Below are 15,538 nucleotides of genomic sequence, written 5' to 3' on the forward strand. Positions count from 1 at the left end.
TGTCAGTAGATTCATGCTTTAACCACAGGAAATGCAAACTGACAGCCAGAAACTTATAAAATCCTACATAATTTGGCAAATACTTGAAGTTTTTATTGGTAAAAAGCAATTGCCAATATTTTATGCTGCTTCCATTTTTGAAGAGTGAGTTGGAAAGTTAGAGCAGTTAAAATGTTGATCCAAAGGTGTATTTGCATGAACGTTTAGGGGACGTAGGCGTCTATGGCCCCTGGGCTCGATACGGTGAGCACAACAAGTGCTTACCGTACTGTGCCGTGGCCGCAAGAAAAATAGAGCCTGCTTTATCTTCAGCAGTAAGAACGGCTGTGCGGTTTTATTTTTTGTGGAGAGGGAAGGGATGCAGAATTTTGTGTTGCGTTGGAAATAGTGCACCCGCGACACATATGTGGTGTGGGATACTTCTTAAATACATGTACAAGCAGTTTGCACTAAAAAGAATGTTCCAAGTTTGACAAAAAAACTGGCGCAGGGGCTTTAGTAAATGTGGGCCCTAATGTGTACATTGCATGTTTCTTTCCTTAGTGAGACAAGCTGAGGTTGCTTCCACTCGACTTACATTCTTTGGACATTCCCACTTCAAAGCACCTCTGTAGTCTGCAGTACTGGCAGCGATTCCGTGTCACTTTATTGATGACACAATTCTTTTCCCTGTGACACGTGTAAACCATGTTCTTCTGTATACTCCGCCGGAAGAAGCCCTGTAGTGAGACAAAACACGAGCGCTGGTTACATCACCGATTTTCCTATTTAGGTAATTAAATGCAATTGAATGAAAAATGCTGGATAATGTGACCCTCACATCCAAATGAAAAATTAAAGGCTTTGTATCATTTTCCTTGGTGTCTGTAGTAGAACTCTTCTGTGACAAAGTACATTGAACAGATTATGATGTGGACTTAAGAAACTGATACTGAAGGACTTGCTGTCTGTAGGAGAATATATGATAGCTCATGACAGCCAGACGAACAAAGGTTCATCAAGAGTTTACCTAGTAATTCACTAGGAGTATATTTAGAAGTCTATATTAAGTTATCTTATAACCTGTGGTAGGGTGATATTCTATGAAACAGTTAAATACAAAATTCATATACCACTTCAAACTCTGCCGTAGACAGATACATTCTAAGGCTACATTCACACAATGTATGCCCGCCGTACCGTAATACGGTGAACATAAATCGGCACCGTATTATGGGAGAAAGATAGGACATGTCCTATCTTTCTCCCGGCTATGTTACGGTGCCGCTTGTGTGCTGCACCTTACCGCTCCCTTAGGGCGCCGTGAGACCATTGCCGTGTATGGCCTAAGGCCTAAGGCTTTATTCACATGACCGTCGGGGGGACATATGTACGGCCTAAAGCTTGTGGCATACATACGTCCCCCATACACGGCAATGGGCATACGGAGTCATACGTACTTCTCCTTACATGGGGAAAAGATAGACATGCCGTACGCCATGCATCACAATGAAGAGGGGAGGGGTGATGAAAATCAGCTACTGGCAGGACCGGTTGGCCATCTATGTTTATTGTCCATGTGTTAAAGGGTTTTCCCATGAAAGAAAATTCTCAAATCTCAATCCCCTACTGATGTTTAAAGAATAAAGATAATTTTTAACCCCTTATTTTACAATTTTTACTCAGTTTTATTGCTCTTTTAGCTCCTATAATTGTTGATGATGGTCAGTGTAAGAATCTAGAGCAGACACTTCATGATCCCTGTAAGTGCTGTGAGATACAGTGAGCTGACAATGTTGTTAGATTATACAGGTTTATATACACTTTCATTTACCTTCTGAACATTATACTAGTATCTGACACATAGAAAAAGAGGTGAGACAGATCAGATATGAGATCCATGAGATGCATATTACACACTGTCAGCACCGTGCAGCTGCACACTCAGATAATACTTCTGCACATAGAGTTGGAATAAAGATAAGTGATGTAAGCCCATGAACAGCTGCTTCTTTTGCTACTAAAATGTTAATAATTGATAACAATGTTCTCACTAGCAGTGTAGCTTCTGCTCAAATAGATAACCCCCACACTCTGGCTATAGATCGCATAGAAGAGTCTATGTCCTTATAATGTATTCTAGTGATAAGAAGAATAGTACACCAGGTAGTGGTACTTTTTTTTTACTGTCTCCTCTGTAGTCCATGCTGATGTAGACTCTGAAGGGAAACATTATGAAAGTGTGATTTCATGACAAAAACAAAGCTAGCATTATATATTTTATTGTTCTCCATTGACTTTAGCTTTCCTACAGTAAAAATGTAGACTGCCCATATAAAGGTTGACTAATACTAAACTGGAAAGTATTAACAGGCTTATGTAGGAGAGCAAAGGTTAGAGCCTTAGATGATTGCATTGACCTACTATTTACTGTCCTCTATAGAGAAAACAGTATGGGGCCTTCAGCCCTGCTCCGTTCACAATTCATATTCCACTTACATCCTGTGATCGGATCAGTAAGGTCATTCATTTGCTCTGAAAGCCCTAACAAGTACAGGTAGAACACTGGCTGTCTTATCGGCTTACGTTCTAAGCAACTTTGCACAGCTCAGCTTGGCCTCGTATCCACAGAGCTTAAACTGAGCTGGCAAAAGTCCGCTATTGATAAAACTATCAAAGCATCCCTGACTGCCTAAACCTGCCTACAGAGTCATGCAAGGAAATAACACTGTCACTTACTTTTTCTTAAAGTCTTGTGCAAAAAGTCACAACTTAAAACAAGACTAAATAGATATTTCCCAATATATCAAACATCCAATAGAAGGTCATTGAAGGGAACCTGTCACCCAAGTGCTATTTTTATCAGGAGACAGGTTGCTATAGACTAAGTATATAAGTTATGTGTTATATGGTGTTTGAAATAAAGTATGTGAAACTATGCCATGACTAAGAGCACCTAACGCTCGAAACACGTAGGCAAAACCTCTGCCATGTCCTCTGCAATTTTAAAATGAAGAAATAAAGAATACATTGCTTTTTAAGAAGTGCTGCGACCCTTTGTTACTATGTGAAACTTTACCTGGCTTCCTGCCAGATGCTGCAGCCGAGCCCCAGAGAGAAAAATTTTTCCATCTGCTCTATAATATATTCACTGCTCTCTTGGACACTTTTGCCTCCAGCCCATTCCTCCCCCTTATGACGTGTCAGCTCACTGCACACAATGGGGCAGATTTATCAAGCTGTCTGTAACTCAGAATATTTCTAGTTGCCCATGGCAACCAATCACAGCTCCCCTTTAAAATATTCATGAGCAATGGTAAAAGGAAAGCTGAGCTGTAACTGGTTGCCATGGGCAACTAGAAATATTCTGACTCTCAGACAGCTTGATAAATCTGCCCCAATCTCTCAATCCGGCATATCAGTGCAAAGAGAGAATGTGGGAGGGGCAGGAGCCAGGAGTGACGAAGAGAGCAGCAAATATATTATAGAGTAGTTGGAAGTTGTCAATTGAAATATTCCTCCCTGGGACTCTGCTACAGCATCTGACAGGGAGCCAGGTATAGTTTCACATACTTTACTTCAAATACCATATAACACATTACTTATATACTTTGTGTATAGCGACCTGTCTCCTGATAAAAATAGCTATAGTGAATCTCTCTGAATGCTTTACTTTAGTCCCATGCTGCAATGATCATCTTAAATGTGTCTGTAATGAAGCTTTATTGATAATCCATTAATTAATAAACACATTAAAGGATGCTTTTGGCTAGTTACTTTGTTTGTTACTTTTGTCAAGTTTTAGTTTTAATTATTGAATCAACAATTTTCCGTTAAAACTTGATGGGGCTCATTTACTAAGGGTCCGAACACCGCACTTTCGTCGGGTTTCCCGAATATTTCCTATTTGCGACGAATTGCCACGGGATTTTGGCGCACTAGATCGGATTGTGTCGCGTCGCCACCGGCTTTCACGCGACAGAAATCGGGGGGGCCTGGCCGTCGGACAACCCGAGGGATCCAGAAAAACCGTGGAGTTTAAAAAAGAATTTGTGTTGCAAGATCAGCACTTACATGCACCAGGAAGAAGAAGGTGAATTCCGGAGGACCTCGGCGCAGCAGCGACACCTGCTGGATATTGGGCGCACGACCTTAGTGAATCAGCGTCAGACAACGTGCCGCAGGATCGTGACTGGACCGGGTAAGTAAATGTGCCCGATGTCTGTTTATTAGAAATATTACAGGGTATGATAGGCAGCAGAAATAGGATTCAACACTAGTATAATCAGTTTTGAATTAAAAGTTAATTTTCCACAGTCCTGTTTCTACTAAATATATCCACAAATGTATGATTACACAGCTGTCTACCTCTGGCATCTGACATTCTTCATAATATTAATCACGTTGACCAAAATATGACATGTCCTAACAATATAGGCCCACATTTACTACTGGGCAGTTTAACTCTGCATAGTGCAGAGTGCGGCAGATTTGTGGCACCCGTTCTTCATAAATCTGGCCCTTCCGCTCTGCCCCGACAGGGTGCACCACTTTTTTGGTGCACCTTTCACATAGGGCGTGTGACAAACCTCTGTTGCACTTTGCATGATAAATGCGGCGCACGGTCCGACTGAGCCCCAGAACGACCAGTTCTGTGCGAAAATTGTGTAACTTGAAGAATACTGCAGTCACGGCAAACAACGGTGACATGTGTCACAAATGTGAAAGAATGTGCAAAGTCCGACAGAAAACTGGTGCACGGCCCTGAGTAAATGTGGGTCTTAGTGTTTATCAATTACAATCCTTAAAGAGAACCCGTCATGCAAAATAACCCCCTAAACTAATTATATTTTTATAAACTGCCATTAGAGAGCATTGCCTCTATCCCTTCATTGTCCCTCGACATGCCTGTAAACCTAAGCAATGAGGTCCTAAAGCTGTATGCAAATGACCTGTGAAATGTCCAATGAGTTATTAGCATATTGAAGCTGTCCAGCTTATTCATGAGTGGGAGGTACAGCTACACCCCCAGTGCTTGACTGCCAGCCTGTATAATGGTGTAATGTCTGCAACATGTGCCACACCCCCTGCAGCCTGTGTGTATAGGAGAGATACAACAGCTCCAAGCAGCCATGTTATAGCAGAACATGTCAGGTACTTGTGTAGCCGATGTCTGTGTCTCACACATATGTATTAGGAGGATGCATGTCAGCAGATGCAGCACACACACTAGCAATGCTTTACACACAGACATGAGCAGGGAGAGGAGAGGGGAGGGGGAACAGGGGTGAAATCACTGCCTCTGACCATGTGACCAGCCTCATTTACATAATAAAGAATAGATGATTTTACAATGATTAATGTATGAATTGACTAGATAAAGGCTGTGATGGGATCCTTGTGAGCTGCTCCAACAGGTAGAGGTGACAGGACTAGTGTCACAGACCTGATGACAGGTGTCCTTTAATTTACGTTGTCCAGAAATTGCTATTTTTACATTGCTTTATATTACTTTATATTTTATAACCTGTTTCTCTACGTAGAACTGATAGTGTATAATGAAATCAGGTTCATCCTAATTACAAAACACTGTAACAAAAATACATACCTTTGTGGCTCTTTATGTGTTTCCATGTACAGGCAATAATTTTAATACATCATTAGCTAATGGTAAGTACAAGCACTATATGAAACTAGATATCTTAATTCTGCCTTGAAAATGGCTTCTTTGCTATGAAAAATAGCCATGAAAAGGTACTGATGTTTGTTTATTTGCTGGAAGAGTCCCCAATGGGCAGTTATAGGAGCATAATTTAGAGTATATCAGCAGAAAAGTACACATTTGTTGATAACTGTAAAACCACCTGCTAAATATAATAGTACTTAGCGCAGCTAAATATTTCAAAGTAAGTATCAATAAGCTCCACCGCAATAAGTACCATAAGTCATTATAAAATATAATCCAATGCATTTCATAACTCTTTCCAGCACAGAAGCCAATTGGCCTGCTGTTTTCATTGTGTGCTCCCCAGAGTGGTCTGCGTACATTGAATGTGTACATCATTTACCGGGCCTATGGTCCACAGTGGGCTTCTTTTCCTACTTTACCAAATGTATTGCTATTCCATTTTTGCTTTTATTGCTATGCACTAACACAAGGGGCTTGGTTATTTTCTTCGAGAAAATATAAACATTGGCAAATATCTCTGAGGAATTCTTTCAAATTACAGTTACTAAATGTATTCAGAGTACTATATTAAGCAGAATTTTTGGCATATATGACAAATGTTTAAAGGTGAAACTTACAGATTCCTTTGCAGTCCATCTAAGCATATGTTATTATTTCCAGGAAGAGTAAAACTGGGGTTATAAAGGCTGAGGGTTTTTACTCTTTACCCATATAGCAATGTAAACTTTCTAAGGCTACCGTATAGCTCTACATTTATTATCTAAGCTTATGACAACACTTCTTGTGTGTTTTTAAAGGGGTTGCCCACTAATACAAATCTTTACCCTAATAGGGTCACCCATATTATAGTTACCTGATAAAGTTACCTCCAGTGTCTTGTTGGCTTCCAGCAGATGGAGGGGTTTTGCAGTAATTACTGTCCTCGATAACCACTCCCATATCACTCCCACTCAGTGGTTGGAGGGTTTTGGGGATGTCAGTAATGACTGCATGGTCCCTTCCATCTGCCTCGGACATGTGAACAACGGGAAACTTTATCAGGGTACATATAAAATGGCTTTAAGTAGAACCTATATAACTATTGCTACAACTAGAGTCATGGTCCTCCCTGCAGGTCCTGACACAAGGTATAAAAATAAAAGAATCAAGGTGTTGCAATGACCCAGTTAATGTCCAGAGATCAACACAACTAAAATACTCTGGTGGGTCCAAAAGAGAGTAGTACATAACTGTATGCCCACAAACCCCAGTGAAATGAAGCAACAATTTAATTCTTCCTGCACAATGTGAGGGACCGAAAATTAAAAAAAAAAAAAAAAAGTTCTACATGTTATCTAGGTAGCTTAAAATTCCCCTATGGCTTCCCAAATTTGGCTACATTTCAGCTCCATTAATTAATTTGGCTACATTAATTAAAGGAAACCTACAACCACAGAGCTACTTATTAAGGTAGATTCAGTGGCAGGTTCCTCTAATGAATAGTAGTAGAGCCTAAAGAGGCTACTGGGGCGTAGACGGAGACGGAGTAGACGGAGCTGAGGCTACACGGCGCGGCCACTCCACGCCCCAGTAGCCTATTGCATTCCGCCTACCAATACATCTTCAATGCACAGTTCCCAGTAGCTGCACGCACCGGTCAGCAAAGCTGGGTTCTGCGCATGCCAGCTGCGCACTCTCGGCTCTGAAGCCGGAGCTACTGCACATGTGCAGAACCCAGCTTCGCAGATGAGTGCGTGCAGCTACCAGAAGCTGTGAGCTGAAGATGTAAAGGTAGGCAGAACGCAAGAGGCTCCAGATACTTCACGCCCCATTGAATATTGGAAAAAAATGTCAATTTATGAAAGTTATGGGCCACCAACGAATTAGCCCTAAAAAGGGCTATACTACTATACATTAGAGGAACCTGCCAACGGATCTACCTTACCTTTACGTGATGGCACGGTTGATTCTGTTGTAGTTCATCTAAGGTTGTAATGAGGAGATATTTTTATGTCCTCATACATACAAAGAATTACTAGAGCAGGACATAATCACCAAGTGACTGCTGCCAACCTCTCCTCTCTCTTTACAGGACATCAGACTCATTCTGAAAACATATTCAATAATTACACAAGACTCCATACATTAATTGGGATTACTTGGAAAAAGCTAAAGGCCTGGGCACTGAATAGATGGCCCACACACTACTCCGCTAAACAATGTAGTTTTAGGTTGTCTAAATTTGTTATTCATTTGTTTGGGCTTGTTAATTGGAGAATTTGCAGGGTTTGCTCAATTTAACATAAATGTTAAGCTTCCATACTGCATAAGTGTCTGAACTAATTTTATACCATGATTTGCTTACCCCATCTAACTGCTATGTCAAATAGGTTAATGACCACCCATGCCTCACATTCCTTGTTTTTATGTTTCAGCTGCTTCTTCTTTGACCAAATGTAACTTAAGAAATATGCAAATGAGGCTGAAGTGCTTTGAGGCTCCGACTTTACAGAAATAACAATACCCCTAGTACACTTCCACTACCCAGCACCTTCTCTTTTCCTTCCCCCTTGAGCTATGTCACTCCTGAGTCCCGCAAGATGTGGAGTTGGAGCCCTTAGATGCTCTGCTACCGCCCCCCATAGCATTTCAGCCAATTTGGATATTTCTGAAGTTAACTTTTGGCATGGGAGGAGTGGCTGGACAATAAAAACAAATAATCACATTACAGTTAGTTCAGAAGGGTAAAGGGTTCTTCATCTCCACCCCATCAATCACTAATTTTGGTGCTGAATACAGCAGAAGCCCCAGGGCATTGTAGCCATTGATACAAAATAAATAAAATGATGCAAAGGTTTTCCTGTATTGTATTTATGACACATCCATAACATATCCATATTTATGATGCAGCTGGGCACGGTCGGCTCCGGGTTTTAGTAGGCCCCTGGGTGACAGAGCCACAGCGGGCCCCTTTGCAGTGAACTTATGTGGGGGTATTAAAAATTAATTAACCAAAACAGTCTCCTGTTCCCTAAAATATTCCCTAGTTATCATACAAAACAACCACCTCATGGTTATTTTAACTACAGCCCCCTCATGCTTATTTTATATAAACCCCACTCACACCCTATGGATTTATTATATACAGCCCCTCTCAATCCCATGGATTCCTTACATATAGCCTTATGTGGGCCCCCCAGCAGCTCTGGGCCCTGGCACTCGTCCAGGTATGCCCAGTGCTGGCGCTATGTGTAATTTAGAGGGTAAGAGGGTGAGAAAATACTGTGAGAATTATTTGTGCTTTGTTTTTGCTAGTTATAGCCGAAAAAAGTATACAATCATACTAAAAACACAATAGATAAAGGGGGAGGGAGGTAAATTACATTTAATAGGGTTGGTCCAAGAACAACATCCATTACTGATTCACGAAAAGGTATTGCTGCAGCCTTTAACAATCATGAGATTGGATATCCTATTACCCCCTGTTTGAATGGAGGAGTGGTCACAGTAAATCTCTATGGGACCAGATGACACAGGTGCATACAGTACAGTGCTTTGCTATCAGGGCATTAAACTTTGAATAAAGCTGAAAAATAACACTTGGCAATTTGACATAAGTCAACTTTTTTTTTTTTAATAAACCTAATTAAAATCAAATACCATATTTTCTCTACAATATGAATAAAGATAGGTTCTACTTTAGCTCTCCTAGAATTTCTCTTCCATCTTCATGGTCATTTTCTTTATGACATAAATTTGATAATAATGCTCTACTTTGAAACAACTCGCTTCAGTGACATATTAGCTAATTAATGTCAATAGTTAACAAGTTAATTAGACATATACTTTCAGAACTACAGCAAATATTTTAACGATAACTGCAGCGACTTTTGTCAGGCACGCTACCTCCGATAAAACAAGACTAATGAACATAGCACAGTCATGTTAATTAGAGCTTCATAGACAATCTAGATAGGGACATAAAATCATTTTGGCTTCAGCTTTGGGTTATAGGTCTAAGAGAGAAGTACTAAAATATAACAAGCTTATATAAATCCATGTGGGAGTTTGATTCATACCACAGTAGAAAAAGTAATCCCATGCACTTGTGTATAGACATCATTTCGGTAATTACCATGATATATGAAAATTAAGCTATAAATCCATGTGCCATATTTCTGCATCTCTGGGGGGGGGGGGGGGTTGTTGGTAGAAGTTGCAAGCCTTTATTTTTAAGTCATAAAACTAAGACCACAGACAACCCTTTTAAGTACAATTTCTGCATACAGATATATAGGGGCATTTATCAGTGGCGTAGAAGCCCTGAAATAATCGCAAATGCCACCTTCACGGCAGTGGGGAGTAAAGGGGCATTAATGGGGGGGGTCCGGCCGAGCAGAGGGCGCGGCTGGCCGGGAGTGGGCCGTTACTATCTGCTACAACATCAGCTTGAGGTAAGTTTAGACTGGCCAGATTGTAGGGTGGGCATTCAAGGAGCAAGCCCCAGGGCCCCCAGCAGTGAACAGGAGTAGGGGCCCTCACCATACTGTCTGCCTCTACTCCTGCCACATGCTCAGCAGTGATCAGAGTGAAATGCAGTACAGGGGGTCATACTTGCTCCAGATCTAGGAGCCACATGTAAGAAATGGGCGTGGCTTCATAGGTTATGGGATGGGGCTTCATGGGTGAGAAAAGATGTGTGTGCAAGACTAGATGTGTAGGTGTGACATGTATATTCTTGGTGAGGGGAAAGGAAGGAGTGATTTGTTTATTTACATGAGATTGGCAGGTTGGCAATGTATTTTAGGGGAAGTGTTTTATTTCAAATGGACCGACTCAGGCTAAAGGTAGTGAGCCCTACTCTAAACAGGGAGTCTTTCTCAAGCTAAATTTAAGTGACGGCATACAGATATGCCGGGTCACATGATTACAATTGACCAACCCAAGATGAGTTGAAAGTGGAACGTGCATGACAAAGTCCATGTATTTAATCATATAGTATAGCACTGTACAAAAATGATAATTATCATAAAGTGTATATGCTTTAATCTTGTAGTTTATACATATAGTATGGTCCATAAGGAGTGTAAGGCCTCGTTCAGGTCATATGATTTGCGACAAGATTACGGCCCCCATAAATTTCTGTGTCTCCGGGTGACTGTGCGGTGAGCACATGGTGTCTCAAGGCACAATCACCCAGTCGATGATGGACTTCTGCTCTTCCGGGATCCGGCGAGCACACGGCCGTCTGCACAAGGATGTTAGCTTAAAATCCTACTCCAAGCGGGTAGTGGATGGCATCCCCCTCTTGTGGGCATTTGCGGCTTTGCTTGAGAAGAATGGTAGAATGCAAAACCGGAGGGTTTCAGAAGGGTATCTTCCCTTAGTGTAACTGTGTAATGTGGATACATGGACAAAGGTTCATACTTTTCACATAATGATAAAACTTATGATATCCACCATTACCTGACTTGTACCAGCAGTTATGTGATTTATCTGTTAAATTGTCGTTGTGGTCTCCCATATGTAGGGGAGACCACTTTGGAATTTTATGGTCTGGTTTACCCAACATCGGTATATTATGCTTTAAATGTAAAGATTTATCCGTCCCTAAACATTTTTTGGAAGCAGGCCACCAAGAAAAACACATCAGATTTAGAGTCATAAATTTTAAACTCCTTTGCAAAGGGGAGGAAACTGTAAATGTATAGTCAAAGTCAGAGAATTAAGATTGATTTTTATATGAGATACCTTTATAAACCTAATGCAATATATGTATGTGGATCCTTCTCTTGCTCCTGTATAATCAAGTTGTTTTAGGGGATGTAGGTGCTGAGTTAATATGGTGACGTCTCTTACATATGATCTCGTTCGATTAAGATTTTTGCTGTTTATATACAATTTTTTGTATAGAATGAATTTTTTAGGACTACATCACTCTTTACGATTTTTCTTGTGTTTGCAGGCACAGTGCACTTTGTCGGAGCGGTGCAGAGGGTGCCAATTCATGAAGAAGTTCTAAGTAAACATGCCGCAATATACCTGATCAGGTATTGTGGCCATGTCTTCTGAATTACATAACAGAACCCCCTTTTGTTTCTGTTTGCAAATTATTCGTCCCTTTGGCTGGGGAGGGAGGAGGCAGGCAGAAATGCTGAAGGAAGGCATGAATAATTAGTAGACTACGGAGCCAGTAGGGGCTTCTGTGATGTAGCCAGGAGCCCCTAAGGCTCATTAAAATAGTTTTTTTCACAAAAACTAAGCTACATGAAGCAAAAAGAAGCACAAATCCTGTTTCAGGAAGTACACAATAGCATGTAAGTGTCTTTGGTTTAAAAGCACTGCACCCATGAGGTAGATTTCCTTTAAAAAATACTCTTGATTTGGTTTATATTACAGCCATTCTGTTTTATAATGTTCTTTGTGACACATTTCTATGACTACTCACCTTCTTCTGGTTCCAGCGATTTTGTGGTTGTTCTTTTTTATCATGGTTTTACAGGAGGGCTTCCATTTTTTGATTCTATACTTGTGGATGGACTTTGTCGAAGTTCTGGACTTTGCACTTAAGTATATCATTTTTTGTAAATGTGCATATACATTTAGTATATTTTTATTTCGTCTATACACAGTCATGATCTGCCCCGGTATATTATTTTACGAGAGGTAGTGAAAGTACTAAGCAGCTATAATTAGTAGATCTTTGCTCACTATAGAAATGCTTATGTCACACTGACCATATGCTACTTCATATGTAAGGATCAGAGAAGGTACATGTATAATTTTATAGCATCAATATAATCTGAAACCACACAACAGATGTTTTTGGAAAGAAACATTTAATCTGGGGGGAAAAAACAAGAATGGTAAATGTAACATTGTGCCAGGAATTATGTTACTAAGTAGTGGAGGATCTAAGGTTACATTAGCTATAGGGCTGCGCCAGCCACCTGCAGACGTGCTAATGACACAATAATGGTGGCATTGTCTTCAGGCAGAGGTTGCTTCTTACACAAACAATAAATGGGTTTATCCCGCATACTGCACCAATTTAAGACAACATGCCATGTATCAATTTACCCATAAAGATTTAAGAACACTACTACATGTATGTTTTATTGGCCAGTATGGAATCTATGACCTGACACATTTTAGATCTGAAAAAGCTACAATTCATGCATTATGTTTGTTTGGGCCATTCATGAGAGAAGTGTCAGACAGACGTGTTTGCTGCCAGTGAACATCCACAAAATTAGGGATTGATGTTTCCAGAGCTTTAGTTACTGCACAGCTACTGTATATGTTATTTAAGACATTGAAATGATCAAGTATACAATAAAAAGTATGCTTTCTAGATCTGACAATACATCTAAGAGGACTTGGGTCACCACATAATAAAGCTGAAACAAACCCAAATCACTCAATGTGTAAATGTCCATTAAAGGGGTTATCCGGGTTTAAAATTTTTTTTATGGCCGGGCTGGGGAGGGCTATTTAAACACAATAAACATGTACTTACCTCCTCCGGTGCTGCCGATGTCCCGCGCCGCGGCCCGTCTTCTCCGTGCGCCGGTTTCAATACAAGGGCGCACAGGGAGCTGCCGGCCGGCCGGAAGCTCCCATGCGCACCATCTCCCAGCGCTTACAACGCTGAGAGATAGGGACGGATGGGAGGAGCTGTCCACAACGCGGACCGGAAACTCCCTGTGCGCGGCTCGAAGTGACCGCGGCGCGGGACATCGGCGCCGCCGGAGGAGGTAAGTCCATGTTTATTATGTTTAACTATCCCTCCCCAGCCCGGCCATAAAAAGATTTTTAAACCCGGATAACCCCTTTAAGTCTCTATGTTTTATGGAAAACAAAATCAAATATGTTTATAGGCAACACTATATATCAGCTCCGACAATAAAACAAAATCCTTAGTAAATCACCCCAGTAGGATGTACTATTATTTTAAGAAATCTATCCTCTCATATTGATGTAAAATTCTATAGCATCCACTACTTTCTTTATATAAATGGATAATACAGAATTCATATGGTCTCCCCGTTGTCTCCTTCAGGCTAGAGGCCATGTTTGTAAATGGTGTAGACCCTCGGAAACAATCATTTGGTGCTTTTAAAGTTGGAACCTTTTGTAAGTATCTCTGGAAATTACATCAGTTTTCCCCATTTCAGCTGTACTGTCATTGGCACCTTACAAAGTATAGGTGTCTCAAGCTAGTAGGCACTTAATATTATACTAAATACATTTTGGAAAGTAATGTCACCTAATTAAAAAATGTCATATTGTTGCCCAAACTAGTGGTCACTCAATATTGTGCTAAGAAGGACTGAACCTTAATGTGATATTTGAGGCTGTGGACTAAAGATTTCCCATCAGGTCACTAAAAACCCGTTTCTGTGATTTCCTGCAATGAGGTGTTCTTGGACATTGTCGCTAGATGATCCAACAGTAATCAGCCATCAAATCCCATCATCCATGGTACAGTTCTTCCATTGTACTTGTTTCTTGATGGAAAACCTCACCCTGTTTTATGCTTATATCACCAACACATTAAGAACGTGCGCCAGAAATCATGAATCTGTCGCTTCCCCGCACTGGCCAGACAGAGTTCACCAACTTTTCGGTGGGGCACCTTTAACATAGGGTGTGCGACACAATTTGCATGTTAAATGCGGCGCTTGGTCCGACTGAGTGCCGGAACGCCCCCTAATTTGTGCACATGGCATTTGGTGCAGTGTGGCTACAAAAGGGTCGTGTGTGATACAATAGTGGCACAGACACTTCTTAAATACCTGTGCAAGCCGTTTCCACCTAAAAGAACATGCAAAGTCCATCAGAAATGCAGCACAAAGCTCTTTGTAAATGTACCCCAATATGGAAATTGGTGCAAATGTGCAGGTAGTGCAATTTCATGCTTATGTTGCATCCAAGTGCACAAAAAGAACTGAGCATATTGTCCACAAGTTCACCTTATAGTTCCCAAGAAATTTCTTTACAACCATACAAAACAATGACCACACACTTGCCTCAGTGTTGTTCATTGAAACAACTCTAAATGTGGGACCGGGTATCTAGAAGATTGTAGACTGGAACATATCCACTTACTCTGGTTAGTGCTTTTGATGCCCTTTACATGCACCGAACAAAAAAGTCACAATGATTTCTTTGATCTCACCACACTTTTGGTATTGCAAATTTCATTCACCTCATGTCAGGATTTATTATTATTATTATTGCTCTGCTAATAAATGTGTGTGTCAACCTCTGACTAATTTGTATAGAGTAACCAGTCTAGTCCTTCTTTGAAAGGTCTTTCAAAAGTCCTTAAACTGAACCAATGATCTGATATGAACTAGCATGGATCTAGTACCATATCTAAGCAATAAGAGGAAAGGGATGGCGGTGTTAGGATGGGGATTCAATTTTCATACAGCTCAAGTACATTCATCAGCCCTGATAACAACCCCAATAAATGAATGTCACCTTTAGCAATACCAATTTAAAGGTACAAAAGGAGTTTCCATGGACTTCTAGTAGTAATAGTTAATATAAAGTACATATCACAACGCTACCAGGTAAGAAGAATGGAAGGAAATAGCAACTCACCAACAGCTATCTGGCACGGCATGGTAATGGTCATCAAATGGACAGTTGGATGATGTTGAAGGGATTGTAACCAGATATTAAAGAAACTGAAAATTGTAAGTAAAAAGAAAAGTAAAAAGAAAGACTTCTTGCAGAGACAAAAGAGTCCTGGTTTAGCTCGGTAAACCTTCTATGTACACAAACTGATGGAGTCAAAGGTGTCTCTCTCTTTGTAAATATTTCAATATAATTTGTCCCTTTCTAATGTTACTTATTTCAATTCCCCTTTAGTCCTTTAAG

At 40.6% G+C, this 15,538-nt stretch overlaps 1 protein-coding gene across 7 annotated transcripts in view; it reads right to left on the reverse strand.

Moving 5' to 3' along the window:
• Nucleotides 1-15,538, reverse strand: part of RARB (retinoic acid receptor beta) — a 474,419-nt gene that overhangs the window by 68,069 nt on the left and 390,812 nt on the right. For 6 of the 7 annotated variants that reach the window (XM_072153615.1, XM_072153613.1, XM_072153614.1 and 3 more), the window contains one exon: nucleotides 578-719. In XM_072153615.1, the coding sequence (XP_072009716.1) occupies nucleotides 578-719 (142 nt within the window). Of the gene's footprint in view, nucleotides 1-577; nucleotides 720-15,259; nucleotides 15,321-15,538 lie in introns of those variants that run through there. The other variant, XM_072153619.1, reaches the window with a different exon arrangement.

Source organism: Engystomops pustulosus, chromosome 5 (genome assembly GCF_040894005.1).
Source record: "Engystomops pustulosus chromosome 5, aEngPut4.maternal, whole genome shotgun sequence".
NCBI lineage: Eukaryota > Metazoa > Chordata > Amphibia > Anura > Leptodactylidae > Engystomops > Engystomops pustulosus.